The 26,497-nt window shown below is 43.4% G+C and overlaps 1 protein-coding gene across 1 annotated transcript; it reads right to left on the bottom strand.

The window, feature by feature from the left end:
* Positions 1-335: 335 nt before the first annotated feature.
* On the bottom strand, positions 336-25,734 carry relt (RELT TNF receptor). Its single transcript, XM_084558287.1, has 11 exons — positions 25,710-25,734; positions 11,518-11,592; positions 11,347-11,439; positions 10,847-11,031; positions 10,450-10,502; positions 10,078-10,329; positions 6,443-6,523; positions 5,445-5,523; positions 3,649-4,032; positions 2,380-2,502; positions 336-2,021 (listed from the first exon to the last, which is right to left on the bottom strand). Exons 2-11 carry the CDS (start codon positions 11,557-11,559, stop codon positions 2,018-2,020), a joined length of 1,296 nt encoding a protein of 431 aa, XP_084414413.1. The 5' UTR covers positions 11,560-11,592; positions 25,710-25,734; the 3' UTR covers positions 336-2,017.
* Between the last annotated feature and the right edge of the window lie 763 nt (positions 25,735-26,497).

Below are 26,497 nucleotides of genomic sequence, written 5' to 3'. Positions count from 1 at the left end.
GAAGGTATTAACTGTGCCTTGTGGAAAGAGTAACCTTAGACGCAGTGTAGCTAAGCCACTTAATCTGGTTGTTATGGGCTACACTTGATTCACAGTTCGCTGTTGTTCAGTTATCTACCAGTAGGGGGTGACAGCGTTCAACGATCAGGGCATGGCGCTTTAATAGAGTAAACTCATTGTTTTGACTTTTTATAGCTCACCGGGGATTCACAAGCACACTGAACAGTCACATTACTCCACGTCACCAGCAGCAACAGCGAACCAAGAGAGCATTTAAAATACACCTCCACTTTATTTAGAGTAAAAACATCATACAGGAAAAAAATTTAATATCATATAAATGCAAGCTACGAAGCCGATGAGATGAATGTTCCTTGTCCTACCCTCCTACCAGCAACACTTCAGCTTGAAAACATGTAATGATAACTCTTGTTATAGTAAGAATAGTACTAAAGACAGATCAAATGAAAACATGTAACTGTAACTTCAGCCAATAAATACCCCGTCCTCATAGCAACATAATATGGAAATGTGAAAATGAGTGGTTAAAAAAAGCCTCTGTGATTATGGTACGCGCGTTTAAAACTGGTGAGGACATGAAGCCGGCTGAGCCGCATGACTTTTCAACCACTAATTCTCTGCAGCCGCTTGTTAGTATATTTAATTAAACTATAAAAATTTTTTTTTTAAAAATGTGTGCGTATATTTATATGGATGAGGTTTCTTACAGTTAAGAGATTGCATAACTGGAGTCTGGCCATGTGTACTCTGCATGTGCGTCAATGCATAGGTTGCAAAAGTTAAGATTGGAAAATTGGAACAGCTGTTTGCAAAGGAAAGGAAAAAAAAAAACACTGAAATGTTGCACCTAAATAATGGAAAATAATATGTTAATTATAATCAGATCAGCATTTCAGCTCATTTAGTGTGACAGGGCTTGAAGGTGTTTGACTGAAAAATACTTGTTCAAATGATAAAAACCAAGCATGGTGTGTGTGAGGTCTTTTTTTTTTTCTATACACACCAATATTTACATATGTACATTCATTTACAAGTTTTGTTCTACAAAAGTGAGATCTGCCTACTTGTTTACTTTTTCACTATAGGACCCAAATGACAACTGCAGCCCTGAACAAGCTTTCGGGCTGCAGGGTCGTTAAAAAAAATGCCGTGACTGAGCATGAGGAGGCCGTGTAAAGCAGAATTTGGCCCCCGATCACCTTACTTGGATCGAGCCAAACCAGCATAGAAAGTTATAAAAGCTGTTAATGCAGTGGGCTGTGGGTTGGTGTACATGGCTGAATGAATGTTGACTCTTCTGTTAAGACTGCATTCAGAATCTTTAAGGGCTAAAACCTCTGCTCAAGTGCAGTTTCTTAAAAAATATTGTGAAAAAAACACCAAATTACCTTTAATTCAACACTTTTTTTTGTAGTAATCAAGTGTCATGTGATCCAAAATGATGCAGGACTTTCCTTTTAAATGAATTTGTAGCTCAGTCTATGGCTGATGAAGATGTTAGTACTCTCAACATACTTCTCTGTGCGTCTATAAGTTTTGTACCCATGTGTAGGTCCTTTACACGAGAGCACAAATGCCAAGGTTAAGAATGTATCTGTGTACCAACCAAACGTCCTCCTCTAGTGTCAGTTATTAATAACTGTCCAGCACAAACCTTTAAAAGAAAGCTGTCCGCTCGACCCCTGCATGTACCAGACAGGCTTTTCCATTTCTGTTTGTTGGACTGGGACAGTGAAGCAGCAGCGATTCAATGTAACTGATGGTACATGTGCTACATCTGTAAAGTGTGATTTTTTTTTTCTATGTAATAATAAATAGAGTTTAACGTGAAACTAGAAACAACGTCCGCCGGTGGGAGGTGGTTGTGGTTTGTCGGTCGTCTAAAAGCACCCTCCGTGCAAGCTAGTCAAGTTGTCCCCTGGTGATGAGGTCATCTTAGGCGAGGTAGCGGTATCGTACAACGTCTCTCTCTCTCTCTCTCTCTCTCTCTGTCTCTTCACCTGATAAGACAAAATGTGAGTGAGGTGTTGAATGAGTCAAAGATAGTGCTGTCAGAAACATTTAAGTCCTGTCATAGCGCCCAACCTCATCATTCCTAGCAGATTTTGAAGCATAATTTTCCATTCAAGAGCCAGATAATTATTACAGCAACACTGACTCATCATTCACTAACTACAGAGGGTGTCGGCACATGTTCATGAACAGTCAACTGGAAGTGGAAGACGCCCGTTTCCCAAATCCTTTCGGAGACGCTCCTCGGCTAAACTGATCATATTTAAAATCTAATTTCCTTTTCCAAAGAAGCTGACTAAGTAATGATGGAGAGCAAATGATACTGTACTGTAAATGAGACTGTACCTCCTGATGCCAGATGAAGTGGAGAAGGGTTTCCCGCCAAACAGGGAGTGTCTCTGCTCCTGGGATGATGTCTTGGTTTCCAAGGTGACCGGCTTCTGCTCAGGGATCTGAGCAACTTGAAATCTGCGAATCGAGCAAAAGATAACGATGTATCATGACTGTTTGTGTCACAGAGAGGTGCAAATTTTCCATCTGAGAGTGTGTGTGAGATGCGTAATCACTCAATCTCTTGTCAGATTTTCTTTTTTTTTGCAACTTCCTGTGGATTATTTGTAGAGTCAGATCTGATGGTTTATATTTACTTAGCAATTACATTTCCTTTTTTGCTTAGAGAGTATCTTTGCATTGTAAGAAATATTATATTACTTATGTAAAATCAGCAATACCACAGAGGAGAAAGACTACAAGTGAAAGTACTATATTTTGAAATTATTATTATGATGATTATAATTGTTTGTTTTCACTGTTTGTTCACTGTTTTGGGTTAGTTTTGCTTCTATATCTTCAGATCAGTGTAGAGAAAATAAATCTACACACATATGTATGCAAAATTATATTATGATATTTAATGGGATAACCACTTATTTGCACATTTAAAATAATAAAATAAAAAAAATGATATACTCTGAGCCAGAAATCCTAACCTCAGAAGGACTTACTTGCATCACAGTTTCCAGTTTTATTCCTATCTGTATGTACGGTGTACTATATTCTTAAGGTTTTTACAAAGGGGTTATAAGTTTATAAGGCTTATAATATACACATAAATATATTCTATGATTCTTCTGGCTAGTTGGACAGGATGTTCTGATTCACTGAAATGACAAAAACAGATATCTAAAATCCCCTCTGTTAAAACCAGTGACTCACGAATAGAAACTGTGATTTTTATTCCGGACATTTACGCAATGCCTCAGTTTAAGTAATCAGCTAGGCATGTTTCACGGTGATATCTATCAGTTAACACCCATGGTCTAAAATGAACAGACGTAATATCGGAAAAATGCAAGTCAAATTCTATTGCGTTTTATCTATTATATTATCTAGTTTTTGATATAAGTGAACTCATGCAACTGGCTGACGTTGACTGTGGAGGAACTAACATTAAATATTTATATTACTAATCAAATAAAGGAGGTTTTGTAAAGAAAATGAAATATTTGCCTGTAGAAATCTATTCAAAAATGTCAGAAAGTAAATGTACCTCACCACTGGACAAGTTTATCTGAGCAACTCCTTAATATATACATATATATAAACTCAGCTCACCTCCCCACAGACAGCACTGTGAGCTCTCCCTCACTCTTCTCCTTCACTTCACTCCCTTCCACTTTTTCCTGTACAGGCTTTGGCACGACAGTCTGCGTATGGTGCGTGTCCACGAACACGCCGCCCAGCAGAGGTCTCTTCTGCTGGTCCGTGGATTTGTCCAGCGAGGGCACGATGAGGCTCTGGGGGGGCTTCAGTGGATCTTTGAGAGAATCCAGCGGTGGGATGAGAATGGGGGGCCACTTTCTCTGGGCGCAGCGGGAGCAGCGGTAGCCGTGTTTAGGGGCCAGACCCGACAGGCCGGAGATGGTGTGGAGGTGGGACTGGTGGGGGCAGAGCCTGGGGAGGGAGCGGAACGGGGTCAGGGGAGACAGCATCGGGAACCTGAGGAGGAAGAAGAGCAGTTGTATAGTTAGTCTGAGACAAATGGTTGGACTTGTAACTTGTGTCTCAGCATGCACAACACATTAGGAAACTGAAACTGTATTCATTTTATAATTTACTGGTGTGCTTTTCCTGCTGGGACATCCTACTCCTCTGAAAGAAATGTCTAAACAATGTGCAAATTAAGGATTAGTTATTAAATAAATTATTCGTAGATAACTAAGTGGGTGTAACTAATGTCATCTGTTGCTCCTCATGATGTTCGAACACACACATATTCACAAACACACACATTATCCCTCATCTCAGTCTCAGACAGGGCAGTATGTAAAGATGTGGTTTTATTAACATTATCAATCCAGATCATTCATGCACACACCAATAACAGATTCCTGCTCTTGCTTCATGATACATAGTTATGAAAAGTGATAGTTTTAAGAGTCCGGCGCTCTTTAGTTTACTCTCCATTGTTCTTTTGTGCAGAAAAAGGCAGCACAACAGAGATGAATGCAGCCGTACTAGCTAGCGTGTGACCTGCAGTGACCCCAGGTAACCCCTGCAGAACCTCCCACCACACACACACACACACACACACACAGCTTTCCAGAACTGTGTGTGCTCGTCATGTGTGTGTCCGTGCGTCAGAATGTTCTCGAATCTACAGCTCGCAGCGGCCCCTCTGAACGAACGGCAGCACCCAGGCCTCTGAGACCTCTCTCTATTGTACGTGCGGCACACATGCTGAACTGAACCGGGTCCGATTACCATCATATAATGCTGTTATGAGATGAGCTTTAGCGATGCTATCAGAGAAGCTCGGTCAGTTCACTCAAAGAACTGAGGTCAGTTTGGAGATGATGATCACTTGTGTGAAAGCGGCCCAAAGTCAAAGCAGGGTGGTGTGGACTGCGGTGTAGAGCAGCATGTTAGCGGACTCTTTTCGGATTAAATTCTGGCTGCTCGAGCAATTTTAATGGCGCAACTTACAGCCCCAAGCACAAACCGCAACTACACTTGGTTGTGTAAACTGTGTGACTTGGAGCTGTGTGACGGCCAGTGAGCTTGGTGACAGACTGGCTGCTCAAGCCTCAAGACTAAACAGCTGTTAGGACTGTGAGAGACGGTGGGAGTGAGTCAGCGCCAGCCAGGAACTGGAGACTAAATCGTATTACTTTAAATTACTTTTCGAAGAATTTTACTCCTCAAAAACATAAAGGTTTTGTCTTCCTCTGCCCATGACTCTTTCCATGTGCACGCACTTAAGTGCGCAGATTTCTTTATTAGAGTTTGCCTCCCAATTGTTCGCTGTCTTCCATAGCCTGCCTGTTAAATGTGACCGTGAGCAGCATGAGCGAGCAAAAATATATCATGATTTAAGGCTGTGTGTGTTTGGTGCGTGTGTGGTCTCGTACTTGATCAGTGAGCCTTTGCTCATGGACATCTGTTTGTTCTCATACTCGAGCAGCAGTTCCTCCAGTGCAGCAGCATTTTCTGAAACACAGACAGTCATCATTTGTCACAGCTATAAATTACAGTAATGAAACTCTTCTCTTTTGGCAGTGTAGTACTAAGGGGGGGTGCATTACACCGATGTAGTGAGTGCTGTAGCTGTTGCCAATGCTGAAACATTAATTTAATCATTATTAGACGATAGTATCCCTGGTCTGAGGGCTTGGAGTGGCTGCCATCTGTTAAATCAGCTCTCTAGGGCTGCGACAAAACAAGACGAAGGTCGGCCGTTGATCAATCATTAAATGTGATTCTAGTTTTTGTGGTGCGTCCCACATCGTAAACCCAGTTGACTCCTGTCGGTGGGTTTTTGGCCCAATAGAGCTTGTCATCTTTTAGACAGACTGGCTGTTCAGCTTAGCGAAGCAGTGCACAATGAGAAAAGAGGAAGTGACAGAACGAAACGAACCAACTAAGGGCACGCACAGAGGGCTCTTCTCATTTTTCATCTTCACGTCATCTTAACATCTCAATAAAAAATATGTCTGGAGCTCTTTGTAGGTAGCTCCCCACAAGTACAGACTCCTGCCTGGTAAGGAGACTCATGTACTTTCATACAGGCTCAAAACCTGCGTGCTAGCTGGTTGTAATATGGTTGAAGTGAAAGTCTTTGGCCTAGACACAGGCAATGAAACAACTCTTCAGTTGCAATGGTGTGTCCAGGCCCTTACAAATAAAACGTGGAGTAAGTGATTATCATGAGCTGATCAGTTAGCTTAATAAAATATCGCCCATCCACCGAGATCATTTTCCACAATTTGTACATCAGCTACCAGCCTTGGTTGGTCCCTTGCGACACACAGGGATCAGACTGTGGTTTCCTCCAAAGCCCCGGGATGTGAAATAGTTCTGACCACTACCTCCTACGTGACATCACTGCTGGCACTTGCTCAACGCTTACCTTTCTTCTCAGTGATGAGGCGAACCAGAACGCTGATGGTGTCTTCATTCAGGTCATCAGAGATGTAGGGGCAATTGTTTCCTAAAGCAAGCATATAAAATCACACTTTATGAAGAGACAGATGTTTCCTAATCCTGTACTTATATATTACCACATTTTGTCAACGTATCATGTGTTTAAACACAGTACATATATTTTCCAAAAGGACACGTTGTCTAACTTTCAACAGTAGCACAGTTCACACGGTGCACATTACTGCTGGTTACACGATGGATCTGATAAGGATGGATGTGGATGACTGAACAGCAAAGAATAGATACGCATCCATGGCAACCACCCCACCGCCACCACCACCACCATCCCATAATAGCACAGCACAGTGAGGCAGCTGAGAGGAGAGCGATGAGGGCGCCGGGGTCCAGAATAGCTCACTCAGCAATTACTCCGTTCAGCCCTGCTGAAACACACAGAGCTGTATATGTGTGTGTATGGGTGTGTGTGTGTGTGTGTGGTGTGATGCACCAGACCCCCAATGCCAGGTGACTCTGAGTATTTGTGTGTTACGGCACAAAATGTGACTGCTCAGATTGCAATTGTGTTTAAGAGTGCGTTTATTCGTGTCTTCCTTGCGTAAGCGGCATTAGGGCTGTTGTCAGGTCGTAACAATAGCTCCGTCTCCACAGTGGTTGTTGCTATGTGAGGATAACAGCATCGGTTTCACGGGGTGGCACTCATTCTCTTCTATTTATTCCGTCAACAGCGTCAGAACCATGCATTCAGTGTTTCACTGTCAGACACGTTGAGGCTCAGTTTGACATTTGAGCTTCAGATTTTAAATAAATCTAATCATGTTGTCCAAGCTCACAGCAAATGCAGACGTACTGCGGCTGAATCTGAAAACTGCAGCAGAGAACTTCTACCTTTAGCCGTGACCTTGCGCCTGAGCGGACTGCATAACCCCTTCTCACAATATTTTCAGTTATTAACCCACCATGTTTCCCTCCACCAGTTGTCACTGCGTTGTCCTGTCAGACAAACTTTTCCCCTGTCCTCTGCTCTGCATAGTCAGAGTCACCACCGCAGAGTCTGATTTTAGCCCTGCCCTGCCGAGCCGAGCTTGGCCTTGCTATAATTCGCCCCCGTGGGTGTTCCCCCTGACTGGAGATGATGAGAAAAGTGCTGGAGTAAGACGTCTCCCTAACCTTAGCCCAGTCAGGGCTATGGCGGACAGATAGACGGCTCACTGCAGCAAGGATTGTTACATCCTCCCCAACTTCTTTCTTCTTCTTTACAAGCTTCATCTGACACCATGCTTATGGTCTTCTCTCTTTTCCTTTAACTGTCTCTCTTACGCAAACCCACTCACTTAGCTTATCTCTGCCCCGCTGCATCATGTGTCCTTAAAGCTGCACAGATGGAACGAGAGGAGGTGAGAGTGATAAGACGTCCTAAAGTCACCTCAGTAGTTGTTGCATAAATTCAACATAAAAATCAAATACAGTTCAAACCTGTGCCAGTTTCCCATCTGTTAAGGTGACACTGAGTTTAACTTTAAGTCAAATGGTTTCATTTAGAAAGAGACAGAAGAAGAAAGTTGAGGAAATTTCCACAGAGCATCGAGTGACGGGAGAAAGAAAGAGAAGACATAAACAATAAGGCGAGCACCAGATTGAATTATTGATCCGGCTGGGAAAGGAGAGATGGATGGATCGTGTCATGTTCAGACGAGAAGGGAGGGGTGGGTGTCAGAGAGCCAAGAAGCTGCATGAATGGAGGGTAGACGGACTGATAAAAGAGCTGCTGGGGGGATGGGGATTCAGGGAGTTTCCCTTTAGCCGCAAGGGCGAATCAAGTTTCAAAACAAGGCGCACGAAGAGGAACCGAGGCAGCGGTAAAAAACTAAGGGCAGAGATCACTGACAGAAAGACAGTCGCTTTGACATCTTACTGCTGTCATTAATGCTTGAACTCCTACGTGACGACATCTACTGCACTGACAGGTCCAGATCTTTATGCTGTATACTGTACATATATAGAGCTATTTGATTCATATTTGGTCAGTTACCACAACAGCTGTTGTGCAAAGGTAAACAGTTTCTTGACGTGCTTTCATGCAGTCTGATCTGCTGAGGTGGCATCTGTGCTCTGACGCTCCCGATGCCCTTGCAGTAGGGGCGCAGCTTTCCTACAAGCCTCGCGCCATCAGGTGAGCGAAGGAAAAGCCTGCTTAGCCTTTAAATCAGTTTATGCCTGCACGCTAAATGAGAGTGACTGCCAGTCATGCCTGCTGTCTGACCGTCACATGAGGGGAAGCTGATTTGCACAGACCTCCAGGATGAAGGAGTGTAATCCCTGGTTAAAACAGTAGGTGGATTATGGCAGTGTGAAGAAAAAACAAACAAGAGCTCTATGATGATCTGTGTGGTTCATACACACTGACAGGCAATCTAGCCAGGAAAAGAAGAGTAGCAACGGCAAATGTATCTGCAGTGTCACTTGTATGCATGTTTGCATTGCTAAATTATTTAATCGGACACCACACTCCTCTCATCATTTTACAGAGACATGATCTGTTGTTTTCTTAGCCATCAAGATCAACCGGGTCTGTTGTCACCTTACAAGAACTGATTACGAGTTCTGCAGGAGCCATCCTCAGCAGGATGCAGCCTGACACAGACACACACACAAAAACAGTTTAGAAACAACTCAAAAACACTAGAAGGTGTTGACCTGGCCTCCAAATTCACTAGATCCCAAACTGATTAAGTGTCTCTGGGATACACTGGCCCCTCCCCTCAACCAATAGGACACAAAGGCCCCACACTAACAACATTCTGTTGCCAGACACCACAGGACACCCTCAGAAGGCCCATGTCCATTCTCTCATGAGTCACAACTGTTTTGGACTCACAAGGGAGATATACTAGGAAGGTGGTCATAATGTTATGCCTGATTGTTGTAAGTGTACACTGTTAAAAGGGAAACTGTTCAAATTACAGAGTACGGGTGTGGTAACTCAACAACTGTTCCGCCGCTTGATCCCTTGTGTCTGTCTTTGTCTCTCAGTCTTTCCCTCTCTGAACTGGTCTTTCACTGATTGACATCGATCTTCTTTTCCGATTAATAAAGCCACATCCTCTCTGACTTTCTCTCTTCCTCTGCCGTCCCTGTCTCTTTTTATGTCTGTATTTACCCAAGCCAGTTACTCTCTGACATCAGAGGACGATTGAGTTGATGGGAATGCTTTTATTCCCCCCTGATCAAACAGGAAGAGCACAGGAATAACAGTGCATGCTTAGCAAAACACAGCGTGCGTGACATGCAATGACCCCTGCCAGGTCAAAGTTCAACGGCGCCGAGATGAAAAGCCTCTCGTGTAGACTTGCGTGCAGCAACATCTCAGATATACAGGGACAGAGTCCGCATGCAAAGGCACTGCCCTTGGGGTTTGTCTTTGCCCTGAGTCCTGACAATGCCTGACCACATCCTATGCGTGCGTGTGTGCTAATTTGGCATTTTTATGGCCGAACGTGACAACAACCTGAACATAAATGCTACTTTCGGTAAACACTCCTCCTGCCACTTTCTATCTTCAGCTCTCTTTCCTTTTTCCGCCATTTCTTTAGTTACTCTCACCTTCTTTCTGTGGTGTGGCCGTCTCTTCATCTCCTCCCTCCTTCTCGGTGCAGCGGTATCCCTTCTTCTTCAGGATGTTGCAGATGAGGATACCCAACAGGCCCATCACGCAGAAGATCGGCACCAGGGCAAACACAGCGTACTCCGCTGTCTTCTCCTCGGCGCTGCGCACCACTGTGCTGTTGGCCGGTCCTCCTGCACCACCGGACGGACCTTTACCCACCGTGCGGACCGCCCTGACATGCGAAGCTGCTGAAAAGAAAAGAAGAAAAAGACAAAAAGGAAGATGAGAGATAGAGCTAATAACAGAAACATGGTCTTCTGGTTGCAATGAGCATGTTAAGAGGCTGTAAGCTGCAGAAGCATGCTTACTTTTCACGCATGGACTTTGGGTGGAAACTTGCCCTGTGGCAGTGGAGTGGAACCTGCAAATTGAAAAGAAAGAAGAGAAAAGAACGTAATTAGAGAGAGGGACGGAGAGAAAAAAATGGAGGGACTGTTTTACAATGTAAGAATGAATCAGCGGTTTTAGCCTGTGGCATGTTATGTTCAGTGGTGCCTGCACTTGATGTTGCATGCACATTGTGGTGAATGACATAGCGCACTGGTCGGTGTGTGTGTTTGTCTGAGCCTGTGTGTGACAGAGAAAACAACTTAATTTAGAACGAATTAAAGTTTATGAGTTAAGGCAGTGAAGAAAATCCCTTTCAATGTCAGGCCTGCAGATGGACCGAACCACGGGTGGATTAGCAAGTCCGGCAGTCCTTACCCAGTCAGGCACTCCCCACAGATGGCGTCCGAGGTCGCAGTGCCAGAGGTCGCAACCTTTCGGCCGAGGATCTTACAGGAGGCGTGTGGACGGCAAAGCTCGGGGTCCAGTGTGTCGGAAAAGCTGCCAGCTGGGCACGACTGACATCGCACTTCTTCTGCAGGACCCTGGATCTGCCCACAAGCCTGGCATGAGAAAACACGTTATTGAACTTGGGCAATACAGGCTGAAAACGGCGAACCATCCATGTGGAGCTGTCAAGTACTAAGACAAAGGTAGGAAAGAACAGACTGACCAATCTACAGCAGATCTATAAAAAGATGCAAGGACAAATGATTTGGTAACTGCAACACAAAGATGTGAGGTTTGGTGGACTTGGAGCTATATGCTAACATATACACAAGTGCATTTCCTAAGGCGGATAGTTTAGGAACATCAGGTATAAGTTTCTTTGGTCTAAGAAGTCAAAAATGTGTTAGTTATCATTTCATGTGTCTCACCTTGGAGGGCTCCTGTCCTGCAGGGCATTGCAGACACACACACCCTTCCCCCCACCGACACTGCACTGCTGCAGTCCCACCACAGCCAAACACCTGGAAGACACACACTCGGCGTCAGCGGAGGGTGCACACATACACGTGCATACAGCCTATATTTTTGCACACATTTACCGCGAGAAGGACAAGAGCCGAGCAGCAAAGGTGGTTCCTCATCTTCTTCAATGTATTCTTCTATGTTCATATGATCTGAGGGAGAAACGACAATGGGTTAATCACATATGGGGAAAAAAACATGATGAGATCCAAACATGGAAACAGTGTGTATGTGGAAACCCCTTTCTGTTCAGATATAAAAGAAATATGTCGCAGCTCAACACAACTGATGACTTTACACTGCACACAAGCATGCACACTCACACAAGACCGCACAAGAGCACGCGGCAAAAAACACCTGAGTCATTTTTCTTTTTGCAACTTATCCTGGGTGCAGTGACTCGAGCAACAGGGAGGTAAGGAGCAGTTGTAAATGCGGTAAATAACATTTAACATGAATCAGGACCTTTTTTTGTACGGGCAGTGAATGAACCTGGGATTGTCTGCGGCTATTTCTGAGCCGTAGCTTCGCAAATACACACTTCAAGCGGTGATTCACTCTGCAGCGCGCTCATTTGTCAATATGTACTGACTTTTTCAAAACTTGGCATGAGAGGAGGAATGCTGTTTTGTAGAGAATATCCAAAACAAATGAAAAGAAAAACTCAACCACAAGAACCTTTTAGTATAAAATGTTGGGTCTTTTAGATCAGTGTGGCAGAATCTACTACACAAAAGTTAAAATGCTCATTTAAAGTAGCACCCGGCATTTAACCTACATATACAAAAAAGCAAGTGTCCCCTTCTTGTGGTCCCTTATCCACACAGCGTCTGTTTTTCTGTTACATTTACTGCAACCTGACACACTGGTTTTACTTCCGATTTTAGTTTTCTCTGTTTAATATGACATAATTATAATAATAATGTCCTTTTAAAAAGCAGCAGAGGAGTCACCACTCTGGCCTTTTTTAGTCTAAAGACTTCCGGGTTTGTCTGATTTACTGCAGGATTTAAGATAAATGGAGTGTGAAACATCAGTTGCAACGCGAATTAATTAAGGAAATAAATTCATTTTCAAGACTGACTGCACAGAAATACCATGCTACAACAATGTGTTGATATAAAATAAGTTTCCTGGACTCCCATTCATGGCCACAGTTAATGGATAATTAATTTCATATCCTCACATAATGACCGAAACATCAGGATATTCTACAGATTAACAGCATTTTTTTCTTTCTTGTCATTGCCATTCTACTGGGAGGAGATCATTTAAGTGACAGACTGGTTAGGCCCCAAAATAGACTTGTAGAACAGCCACTGACTAAAGAGAAAACATGAGAAGCATTTGGAATATGTCAAAGGAAAACGCAAAGGAGAAGAAAGGAAAGAGATGACGGGGAAAAGGGGGGAAAGAAATTGTGGTTTACCTAGTACCAGAAAGACAGAAAACGGGAGAGGGGGTAGAGAGACAGAGTGGGATACTTACCCCAGACTTGCAGCTGACTGACACAGTTGCCGTGGCAACTCAGCGAGGATGCTGTGCGCACTGCTACAAATGCTGAGTCGGGACCAAACTCAAATAACCCCTGGCTTTCTTAAAACTGTCCGAGGATAACACGAACACTCAAATAAACCCTGCGCTTGGTAAAACTTTGAAAGAACTAAAAAAAAAATAAATAAATAACACAACTAACTAAACAATAAAAGTAGAAAATCTGATGATTTATCTGTGAGACAGAGTTGTAACTAAAACGAGTTGTGACACAAACAAACTTGTGCAGCTGAATGTAGAATTCAATGTACCTGCTGGACTCTCTTATACTGTCACTGTAACCACAGACACACCCCTGACGTCCGTAGGACATGCCCATTCTGTCACAGCTAAAACTGCGTGTGTGTGTGTTGTACATGTGCGTGGGTGAGGCTGCTTTGATGCAGCTCTTAATCTTTGACCACACAGCAAAACACAATGCTTAAATATTAGTGGGCAGGTGAATCAACACTCTTCAGGCTCACTCATTCTCGTAGTATCAATAGTGAACTCATACACAGACATATGTACACATTATACATAAACCATACCACTATACATCGTGTCCTTGTGCAGCGAATGTGTGGCAAAGGTGTCCCTGAACTATGCACGTTACCTGTGGACATTTGCATTCGCTCCTCCAGGTAACACAGACACACATATAAACATCTGGAATGCGCCAACGTCCGGCCAACACCAAGCTGTGCCTTATACAAACAAGAAAATAAAAATGTAACGGCCCTCGTGCCAATGACAGGCTTCTGAGGCATAATTTTAGGGGGGAAGAGAAAGATAAAGGGAGGAGAGAAAAACCACGAGCCTGGAAGAAAAAAATAAATCACCAGAGGGCCGAAGGGCAACGTCCGATGTAGAGGAAGAGAGGAAGGAAAGAAAGAGAGAGAGAGAGGGATGGAAAAAGGGGAGAAAGTAGCAGGGAGTGACACTGCTGCAACTTCAGCCTGATAGCAGGACATATATATAGAAGCGTTTGTTAAAATGCCATACGGGTCGGACCAAGAGGCTAATTACAAGTCACGCACGCACACATACACCTACACTTGAACGTACATGAGAGCACACGCACTCGTGGACACACACACACACATAACGGAAAAAAGGGGAAAATGATCAATAAAACGACAATGATAGAGAAAGCAAAACAGAAATGGGACCTACAATTAAGTACCTCTTTTTTTGGAAAGTGTCAAGTAACAAATTGGACCAGGCCAGAAGGGAATGTTGGCTTTTCATAGAGAACCTCACTTGACCTCAAGAAGTGCACTCACTGAAACGACTGTACTGAAACTGCAGCAGAGTAAGGGGAAACTGATTTACTGTGTGATGTGTGGATATATTCTGAGATATTCTTTTAGAGAGTCCTGGTGGATGGACCACGTTTATCCTGCGAATAAAGTGTGTCTTTCATCTGCACAAGTAAAGCCCACTAAGGGTATGCAGCGGCAACGCATGCAGTGACAATGTGTTGTAAAAGTTACAGCTAAGGATGTTCACAATGTGCCCACTGTCTAACCACTGCTCTTAACACAGCCACTCAGCTGAAGCCGGCAGTGTCTGCATGTGATGCGTTTTCATTTAAATCCAGTTTGTTTGAGGCTTTCCCCACAAACCCACAACAGAAGCGACCGCCACACGTGGAACTTCCACTGGACCTACATGCACGTGACCGCCCCTGTGTCCATACATGGCCATGTTCCCTTTCAAATATCCATCATTCTCTTCTTTTTGTGGTACCCATCCATCACAAAGTGCTACTCAGACCGAGTCAAGTCAACGTGGAAGTGCCAAAAACTGCACTCGAGGCTGGCTCCAAGAGGGAGTGAATGTCCATAAGGCCAGACTAGCAACATAATAATCTCTTTTTATTTTGAATTGAATATATTAACTACTTTAAAAGGTCGTGCACATGACATGCAATGGGGCTGAGCAGCTGTGTGTGTAGCTTTGTCTCAGGTGGGGCCCCTTAGGGAGGTCTCCTCCTGCTGTCATTAAAAACTCAACACACTGCTGTAGTTAAAAGTTTGTAAGCCCTCACCGTACTGGCCTGACATCCCGAGCAGTTACCTGCCTTGCTTGTTGACAAGCCAGTGGTTTAAATTACACCAAGGCTTACAGATATTGGGCAGCCAGAGCCACCACACCGAACTTCGGAATCACTCTTCAGGAATGCGATGGGTGATGTAACGGAGGCTTTGTTCATCTTTATATACAGTCACTGACTCAGGGTGACTGCAATACAGAATTCTCCAGAGGTTCAGTGTTTTTGGAAAAAGGCTTCATCGCTTTCTCAGATAAGAATATCAGTCGCATATATACAACAAATGTAAAGTAACAGGGGACAGCCGGGGTTAGAGTTTGGGTAAAGGTTAGGAAAACAATTTTCCTGACACTGTGCAAAGGTGCAAGAAGCTCTGCAGCTCACGAAAACCAAATATTTCAACGATAAGGATCTCAAGGTTTGGCCATGTTCTGTCTGGATGCTGCTCTATTCTCTACATGTCGGCAGCCCTCCTGTCAGCAGTTTGACTGCTACATAAAAGGGCTAGGCTAAATTATTGAAGGACTAGTTATTGATAGTCACTGAATGGTGAGAAAAACGGGGTTGTGCAGTGGCAGCATGGAGGGGGGTGACTCCAGGACGCTGGAATTCACTGTTAAGCCATGTCACTGTTAAAACCCCAATGACATGCTGCATACTGCTGTTGACTAGGCCAGGTATCTGATGTCTTCATGTTGGTTGGTACCGATATTTCTTTGTTTGGTTAGCTGCTGAGCGGGCCATACAAGCCAGCAGTATTTACTTAGTTGATTTAGATTGTAGGTTTAATCGTCATAGCTCATGACTGTAGGTTTGTTAGGGTTTCTCAGTTGGACAGGGCCTCTATATGTGTTTTGCCTGGGATCTTGGCGCGAGGGATTGTAACATCTAATCCCGTGTATTAACGAATGCATCACCTGCTCTCAAAATCACTGCATCCTCAATTCCAACATCACCTGTCTAATGATCTGTTTGCCCACGTTCTAAAAGCCAATCGGTCCCAAGTGCCCTTCTTTACATTCAGTGTAATTCCATCACTCTGGCTTTCAGAACGCATATCGCGTGTCCTTCCCATCACCTCATCCTGGTTGTCCGACGGCATTTCAACAGAAGTCTCCATCAGCTTCACTGCTTCACCAAGCTCTTATCTACATCTCCAGCGTTGATCTGGGAGCCCACTTTGAAACCACTAACCGCCAAAATATTAGAGTTCTGCTCTTTGCTTCCAAACAATCTCTTGATCTCACAATTGTTACGTTAAGTGAAAGTAATGCAGAGAGTGACTACAAATAATAGATTGTGTTATTGAGTGATTTTCTTCAGAAGTGAACGTTTCTTTAGAAAAACCTCTACTGAAACATTAATCTTCATCTAGTTCATGAGAGACACGTGATGTTACAGCTTATGTTTGTTTACAAGGAAAAGTCACCTGGAGGACATTGCTGTGGCCCACATTAGCCCTTAAGGATGGGGTGACTGAATGGGGTTATACACTAAATCTTACAAGGTGTACATTATCTATTCTTTTCTTTATGCTTGTGAAATAATGCAAAATAATTCATGCTTACTCGCCAACACACCACAACATACAGTGTGTAAACAGGCAGTGGCCTTAAAACATCTTTCAACACAGACTTAACATGATGCCAGACACGGAAGCTACAGAGCTTTGTCTGTTTGCTGTAACCTCTCATCCTTTTTCCTTCACGTGCTCTGCCACGGCCTGTCCGGGCTGTCAATCCTGTAATTGCATTTTATTGTCTGCATGTTTCCCTTTTCATCGCCCGGCTTGCTTTGCGCCTGTGTCAGCCATGTGCCTTTGGTTTTGAGGAGGCTGCAGTCAGATGGATGTGTGGGCTGCAGAATCAGCTGAAGAAGAAAAAAATGTCAAAAAAAAAAAAAAGGACAGACAGAGAAAGGAAAAACAAAGAGGGAGCGGAGACAAGAGTGGAGGAAGAGCAGGGCATAAACGCCTCTCAGAATAGCTCAGAAAACCCAACCCAAGATGCTTAAAGACTCCTACACCCGCCATGCTTTCGTCATTTTATGCGACTGGATAAAAACAGCAAAACAGGATAACAATTAGAAAAAAAACAACTCAAAGGAAAAAGAGATGAGCGTGACAACTTTTACACTTCAAATAGTAATTACCCAAAAGCCTCTGCAATGTTGTTTGACACATACAAATAACAAGTCGTGCCAACGTCAGATGACCAGTCACATTTTCTGTTTTGTTCAAGGGAGCTAAAAATAGCAGTAATAAAGAAGCAACGGCGAAGGCATTGACAAAAACATGGACATTATTCAGAGGTGGTTTGGGAGGCGCGGACTTGTTAAATGTGTTTGAGGGCTTTTTCTGGCTCCTTGATGTCATGCGGCAGCTGAGCAGAGAAATCCTACTGGGTGAAGCTGTGAAGGAAGGAAGGAACCACAAAAGAGGAAGCACAAGAACCAGTGGAACTCCTTGTCTTTCAGTTTGAGGTGACTGAGCAGCAGGGGAGATCACGAGTGGAGTGGGGTCAGGCCACCGCGTCACTGGCTGCCAAACAATGGGCCATGTTTGTAAAGGATTTTCTGGTTAGACATGAGACTCTGTTGTATATTTTAAAGGGTCGAGTCTAGACACACAAAAAAAATTATGTTTCAGTCACGGGACATTTTTTGTTGAAACGGAGGTAAACACAGTGATCATAGAAATAAAGAGACGTCTATTGAATCTACAGCTTTACTGATTGATTGTGACATGAAACAGGCTTCTTGCTTTAACTTACTTTATCGAAACCTTCCATTTCTGTCTAGGTAGAATAAAACAGTTTCAGTTAGACTGTCTGGCTTAGTTAATTAAGCAAGATCCACTAATCAACCACAACATTAAAACCACTGACAGGAGAAGTAAATAACATCGACCATCTTGTGACAATTCAATGTTGTCCTGGGAAACTTTTAGACCTGGTATTCACGTGGATGTTACTTAGACATGCACCACCCACCTAGACCAGACCAGGCACCCCCACCCCATAGTAATGATACTCCTTGATGGAGGATGCAGCCTGACACAGGCACACACACAAAAACGGTTTAGGAGCAACTCAAAAAAACAAGGTGTTGACCTGGCCTCCAAATTCACTAGATCCCAAACTGATCAAGTATCTGTGGGATGATCCTCAGAGGCCCCTCCCCTCAACTCATAGGACCCGAAGGCCCCCACTAACATCATTCTGTTGCCAGACACCACAGGACACCCTCAGAAGGCCCATGTCCATTCTCTAATGAGTCACAACTGTTTTGGAGGCACAAGGGAGACCTACACAATATTAGGTGGGTATTAGGTATAATGTTATGGCTGACTGGTGTATAAGGAAACACTCCAAAAGAAATATTAATTCAATCACCTTCTGTAACTGCTTGTCCTGTGAAGGGTCGCGGGGTCTGCTGGAGCCTATCCCAGTTGTCATTGGGTGAGAGGCAGGGTACAGACTGGACAGGTCGCCAGTCTATCGCAGGGCTAACACAGAGAGACAGACAACCATTCACACTCACACTCACACCTACGGCCAATTTAGAATCACCACTGAACATGTCTTTGGACAGTGGGAGGAAGCAGGAGTACCCGGAGAGAACCCACACAGACAGGGAGAACATGCAAACTCCACACAGAAAGGCCCAGTCGTCCCTAAAAGAAATAGTGCTTTCCTAATTTGCTACTGAGCATATATGTCTTCAGGTGTCTGTCCATCACTTTCTAGGTATAGCATCATCCAAGACAAGCAGGTAGGTGCTCATCTACTGGTGAACAACTCATGAAGTCCATTAGATTATGTCAGAAGCACATCATCAGGCAAGCCTCAGTCATTTTGTATCATTCCTGAATAGCTCTACGCTTGCGTCAAAGTCAATTTACAGACAAATGATACAATAACGCTCAGATTTATCCTTGACCTAGTCTTGATTTAGGTTAAAACTGATGCTCAATACACACAAAAAAATACCAGGATTTCCCTCTCAGTCATGATGGAGAAAGGCCTGACAATCAACCACTAGTCCCCATGCTGACAATGGCTACCTATTAAGTTCAGTGGGTCACGCAGCATGTCTTGGGGAACACCTCACCGTGACGCACATGAGCATTACCTTATGGTCCGAGTAGTAAAATACAATAAAAAACAACTGAGGTGGCGAAAAAAGGTTTAAGGTAATTACACTCCTTTATTCATCAGACATTTCGTGGACCTAGAGATAATGTGCACGTGCGTGACAACAACGCGATCGGGACAACCATACCATGGATTAGACTCCATGGAGGTGCCCATTATTGGCAAACGAAAACCTGATGTACGCCAACACTTTCCACATTAGCGCTCGGGCAATGTCTTATTATGGGGTGCGTAGGTGTCACCCCTACGCACACGTCTGCGGATGCGTCTCCTCGCCGCCGTCATTTCTCCTCTCTGTCCTTGGGTCGCGGCGATGTCAGGCGTCAGGTTTTCCAGGGGGAACTGTACACCAGCAGAAAGCTGCCAGGCTTCTTGACTGTCGTACACTGTCCCTCAGACATCACTAAGTTAGAAAAAGGAACTGACCAGAGACAGTGGAGCAGGAAAGAGTCAGAGGACGAACAGAGTGATAGGACATAGGCTGCACCAACTTCCATACGTTAAAATGTGGAATCTGTTTGTGATACTGCATTTTATGAGGATTCAGACAAGTCTTGGATGTCACAGAATTTCCTGCAGTTGAACAAAGATAAGACTGAGGACTAAGGATAAGACTGAAGACTTGATAAAAGATAAGACTGAGGTTTAATCTCTGACACCGGCAAGAAGTCTCTGCATGCCCCTAGACCACAGGTGTCAAACATATGGCTCGCGGGCCAAAAGCGGCCCGCCAGAAGGTCAAATCTGGCCCGCAGAATGAATTTGCAAAGTGTGAAAATTACATTCTCCTAATTCACTTGTTCTTCTTTTCACTACAACAAATCGAAATCAGTCTACAGTTGTCGTTACTTACAGGTTATTGTCTTACTGGTCCGGCCTACTTGAGATCAAATTGGGCTGTATGTGGCCCCCGAACTAAAATAAGTTTGACACCCCTGCTCTAGACCCTGAAAATCTCACACATAGCAATGCACCTTAAAAAGGTTTTGTATCACCATATAAATATTGCTTAAGTGCAACTCTTCCTCTCCCAGGTGCATACTTAAGGGCATGTTTTTATCACTTGCGACAGGCTTGAGCAATGTAACGCCCTTGTTTCTGGTCTAAAACCAGCTGCAGACACTTCTGACCGAGGCCAGAAGGAGAACACATATGTCACGTGTCCTAAAGTGCTGTCAATGGCTGCCTGTTAGGTTGAGAATAGATTTAAAGATCTTTTAACTGGTGTTCAACTCACTCAGAGGCCTACTGCCTGAATACTCATCAGACCTTGTTTTAATGTAGTATTACACAGGTTGTAGGACACCAGCTTCTGGATCAGAAACCACAGGATACTGTATATGCTTCACTGGTGTCTCTGTGGCTTTTACTTTTATACTGTTGTAACCGTAGCTATACAGCATCTTCTTTGCATAACTGTATTTCCATTCATACCGCTTAGATCTCATTCATTCTGCTCTGCAACACTTTTGAAGGGTTTAAGATAGATTTGCTCATCATTCATTTAAATTTTTATGTCTTGGCCCAAATGCAGAGTCTGAAATTAGAAAAATAAATAAATAAAACTATTTTTCACAATGATTCAATGATAATATGGTATTATCTAAATGCCACAGACCAATTCTGACTACAAAACAACAGAGGACAAACAAAAAGCTTCCACTCAGAGTTGTCAAGCAACAATCTGAGCGGTGAAAATGTGCACCGGTGTTGCTGTTTTTCAGAGTCTGCTGTTTTCCCTTACATCACCACCATCATTAACAGTGGATGTAAATCAACTCCTCATGTTCCAACAGCTTAAATAAGGATTCACTAATTACAGTACACTCAAGCCACGTCTATGTTAAAGTCGGGACACACACAAACACGTGAAAACAACACTTCCAAACGTATTATCCCTAATTGTCTGACAAATACGAAGGATTCAGTTAATTGCTGTTGTAGTCACTGGAAAAAAAAACTGTCTCAGAGCTGAAGTAGAGAAAACAGGATTTTCAGTGAATGTGTAATGAAACTGGAAAAATATGTTGTGAGGATAAAGGTGTGTACACATTTTTACATCACGTACAGTAAAGATTAAGCTGAAGCCAGGAGCAGTTTAGCTTAGCTTAGCATAAAAACTGGAACAAAGCCAGGACAAATCAGATACCCTAGCTCCTTTCAAACAAAACAAAAAACTACAACATTGAGCAAAATCCAGCCAAAGATGGAACACAAATTGAATTTACCAGAGCATCAAACTATTGCATCTACGGACGTCCTCTGCAGGTCATTGAGTCCGAGGACAAACATTCCCTCTAAGGAGAAGTGGAGTGCAGGAAGAAACGAAGACTGTAAATTTTTACCAGCCCTCTGGGAATGTCAAGTATGTTAAATAACCCCATATGTGGAAGCAGCGTCTTATAAAGGTCTATGCGTGGAGGTGAAAGAGGGAATCAGCTTTAAATAATATCAGCAGAACATAGTTTTGCAAACCCTGAAGTTTGCCCCCAACATGCGACAAAGCCACAGACACGCATCCGCATATATGTATTTATGGATCTGAATACCCAGTGTTTTGAGTTGTATTGAATAACTCTATAAAAGCGCTGCTACAGACGAGAGGCTCAATTTCCTGCTTTGTTGGCTACATTGTCATTACTCAGCGGTTGTTTTGAAACATGTCTGTAGCACTTCTCACATGAGGGAGTGTATGGATCCTCTCCAAAACATGACACACACACACACACACACACACACATCCGCGCACACACACTCGCACTCACTCACTTGTGCCTCGTCACAAAGGGATTGACCCGGACATGCTGGTGTGTGATTTGCTCTGGCAGCTAAAAGCCAGCGATTGGTTTAAACTGGCGAGTGCAGCTAGCAGAATGTGGTCGCTTTTCGGATTTGTGGGGGCAGCGGACGTCTGCAGTCTCTTTTTCCTCGTTTCTCGCAGCTTATTTTTAAAACTGCGTACAGTAGGGAGTGACAGGGAAGATGGACGAGACAGGTCGTCAGGTCAAGACGGGGCAACAAGACGGGGCTCCAAGTGGACCAGGTCTTCTCATTCCCGACAGGCACCACATGACAAATACAGTCCTGTTAGTATCTATGAGCAGTGGTGGAAGGAATGCAATAACTTACTTGGTTCTATGAAACTGTTCCTCCAGGATAAACTACTATAACCACTAATGAGTTGAACTCAAAAGCTGAAGCAATAAATATACAGAATTAACTAAATTATGGCTGCAATTATTCATCGTTGTGTTCAGTTTTGTTTTAAAGAGAAAAATTCCAAGAATTCTCTGGTTCCAGCTTTTGAAATGTGAAGATTGTCTGCTTTTCTTTGCCGTATATGATGGTAACTTGAGCATCTTTAGGCTTTGAACTGTTGGTCAGACTTTGAACACCAAGTGAAGCCATCACTATAAGCTATAAGCAACTGTGAACAACATTTGCCATCCTCTATTTGAACTTTTAATAGACTTTTTACATAACTAATGGGGAAAGTGCTCATGACTCTCAAGAACTTCAAACTTCCATCACTGTCTATGGTGAATATTATTTTATTATCCATATAATTTCTGTGTAAATTGGTCCAACATCCCGTACGCATGCACGCAGCTGTTGTTTCCCACCAATAGCCGGTGAGGAAAACATAACTCACAGGAAAATAAAAGCTTGGTATAAAATACGACACCGCAGCAGACGTGACCTTTGTAAACTTCAAATGCACAAGAGCTAAGACATCCGGGAAGTGATTCGCTTCCTTTAACCCCGACTTTCAAAAGAGTGTGCTTGTCTGACGGAAAGCCTCTGCAGCATGACTTGCAGTTTGCTCATCTATTGTACAATAAAATCAGATGAAGTAACAGTCCCCCACCTGAGCCAGGTCACGTCCTCTGAAGGAGGAATATTGCTGTAGAGCAAATCAAGATTTCCCAGCTTCTAATTAAGCCTGGATGTATGTATGTATGTATGTGTACATGTATATCATGTGGGTGTCAAGAGGTGAGCGCGTTTGCATGCTCTTTCCAGGTTTCTGTGTCCGTGTCCCCCTTGAAATCATCCAGTCCTCTACTGATATGTGTGCCACAAATGCTGAGCCAGCTTGGATTAGGCTTTGTGGTCAATACAGAGGGAATTTCTTTGGCACAGTGGACCCTGGCTGACATTGGGGAGGCAGGGAGGCATGGAGTCGGGCAGCGGTGGCACGGGTACGGAGCACCGCCTGGACGCAATCCCAACCACGCTGGTTGAACGGTTGGACAGACAGATGACAGGACTGATGGCTTAATTACAGCTTAGCCGAGTCCTTGACTTCCACTCACACACACACACACACACACACAATCAGAGGTGAAGAACGGCGCACACTTTTCCTGAGCGTTGTCTGTCTCCATTAGCACAGTGCGTCTCTTTATCTCCGTCTGTCTTTCTGGCATTGTTAATCTCTTTTCCCTCTTCTCTACTCCTTTAAATCCCATCTTCATTTCTTCTACTTAAACACATACAGCGTACAGTAAATGTTGGGTGGGGTAGAACGTAAAATTGGGGTTAAATTTGGCTCATGCATACGCTCATGCTGCACCACTAATTGAGGTACAACTGTGTGTATAATTACAGGTGTCAGTCTTGCTGCAGTTAACTGCAACATCAGCTGAGCACACAATATAAAACGTTATGCACACATTTAGACAGCACACCACACCTTATACCCTACCACCAAATTAATCTGTCTGCAATGTGAATATAATAATCTTTCCATTGCATATATGCGTTCCTTTCAAAAGAAGGAATACTGTATATGTGTTTTTAAATCCTTCAGCTGTCACAAACAACCATCTTAAATATTTAAAAAAGTCTCAATTTAAACCTTAAAAAAGCTTCACAAACAATACAGCACTCTAACAAATCTGTGGAATCAAACAAACGGACCGAAGTAGTTATTTTCAAGTAAGACCAATATACTTTTGTGACTATAATGATACCATGGCGCTGCTTTAGTGTTGCTGAATATAAGCTATAATCTTTAAAAAAAAAAAAAAAAAAAAAAGATAACTTGGCCCCACAACGGTAGACATAAACAGCTCGGGGCAGTTCAGACACAACTTAAGGCAGAACGGCCTGGTTGCAGATTTTAAAGGCGGGGGTGAAATTCTTTCAAATCGAACCGTGTTCTATCTGCTCCAACACAAACCTGATATATTTGCTCAGCGAGCGTATGGGGAAAAATACACAAAGAGTATTTACCAGGGGCTTAAATCAAACCAAGAAGAGAAGGGATTTTAAAGGTTTTTCATCCTCACACCTGGCCTTTCTTGAGTGAAACTCCTTCACAGGAAACAGGAAGTCTGTGTTCCGGTAAAACAGACAGCATCAAGTGTTCGTTCACTTGACCCGTGACAAGTGGCTGAAAATCTGTATTTCAAACAAGCCACAGAAACTGCTCATGGCCCTCTTCTGGTGAGAGTGTGCTCTCGTACGGCTGTGTGCGTGGGTAAAGTCAAAAGCCTCTTGTGGATACAAGCACGAAGGAATTTGGGCTCGGACAAAGGAAGCCCTCTGCCAAAGATGACAGTCGCACCTTGGTGCTGGTGCATGTCAGCAGGGTGCTCGCCCTCATTGCTCAATGAGGTGGGCTCATTACATAGCAGTGCATCCTGCCAAAAACCACTGTAGTGGGGTGCAGTATGTGATGGTGACGAAGAAACTTGAAACCAGCAGCTGCTATAACACGTGTGTGAGAGACATGTTAACATCACTGTATGATAATAATCACTTTCTCTTTTTCCGTTTATCCCCCAGTGCAACACACCTTATTGCACTATTTAAAAATGCTATACGGTATGAATTTAAAACCAGAGCCAGAAGTTAGGCTGTTCACCTCATTAAAAAGAGAGGAGGAGGATCATACTACCAGTGAGGTCATCACGTACCCATGTCTGTGCGTCAAGCATGCGCTCATTGTGCCAGCAGACAGCGCGGCTCACAGCGGTTCCCATTGCAATTTAAAGTCTATTAAACTAACTACAGGTTTTCATTTGCCTGTAGCAGAATGATCAGAGAGTGATCTTTTAAAAGATGAACATGATGAAATAATTAAAATGAACACACGAGCTCCTAAATGATGCAAACTATCAAACCCCCAATCCTCATACGAGCATCTCAGCAACATATACACAATATGTCTAAACTTACGTTAAATTATTTAAACGGACACACAATTCAAAGGCACACATCTGACTCCATTCATTCGTTTATATTATATATTTGCTTGGATTTTACCTTAAATCCCTAACATTAAGAACATTTTCGTAATAAAATAAATAAATAAAAAATAAAATATGCAGCTACGTTAATGTCATGTTAACACTTTCCCGCCGTGCGTAAAAGTGGTCATGGCACCAACACAGGCTTTTGCGCCCAGAGAATCCCCACGTCAGTCTGATACAACTTAAATACCGGCTTCAGCAGCCATTCTTGTTCCTGCTCCCAGGTTTTTTTTGTTTTTTTTTAAAAAAAAAGTTGTCGGACTTACCGGTTTGAGTGAAGAAACGGAGATAAAATCAGTGTTCATAGACGAGCATCATCTGATACAAAGGGCTGAGTTAGCAGGTGTAATTAAAACGAAAGCGAATTGATGAAAACCACAGAACCGGTAAACGTGGTTCCCTCTCTCTGGCTCTTCTCTCTCTCTCTCTCTGTGAAACAGGACATAAACAGTGAGCTGGCTCAGTGAGCTCAGAGTGCGTCACCGCTGCAAACTGAAACCTCTGTCACTGTGCATGAGTGTGTGTGTGTGCGTGTGTTTGCGTAAACCCCCTCTGTTGGTCTTTCCCTAGCAGGTGGCTTCTGCTGGTGCTTCTCACAACCTGGCGGCTGAAGCTACTAATGCCCTAGATCTTCTCATATGGAAATCTAACATGATTGAAATAAAATATATAACCTAAAAACAGATTAGTAAGCATAAGAGATGTGAAATTTATTTGAATAAACATGAACAAAATATTTAATACATCTAAAATACTGATCAGGCAACATTATGACCACCTTCCTAATACTGTGTAGGTCTCCCTTGTGCCTCCAAAACAGTTGTGACTCATCAGAGAATGGACATGGTCCTTCTGAGGGTGTCCTGTGGTGTCTGGCAACAGAATTCAATTCAATTTTATTTATAAAGCGTCAATAACAATACAAATCATCTCAAGACGCTTTGCAAAACCCGGCCTGAAACCCCCAGAGCAAGCCTGAAGGTGACGGTGGCAAGGAAAAACTCCCTTTTAACAGGAAGAAACCTTGAGCAGAACCCAGCTCATATGGAAAGAC

Source organism: Chelon labrosus (assembly GCF_963514085.1).
Source record: "Chelon labrosus genome assembly, chromosome: 13".
Taxonomy (NCBI): domain Eukaryota; kingdom Metazoa; phylum Chordata; class Actinopteri; order Mugiliformes; family Mugilidae; genus Chelon; species Chelon labrosus.
This window is presented reverse-complemented; position numbering and strand designations above follow the sequence as displayed.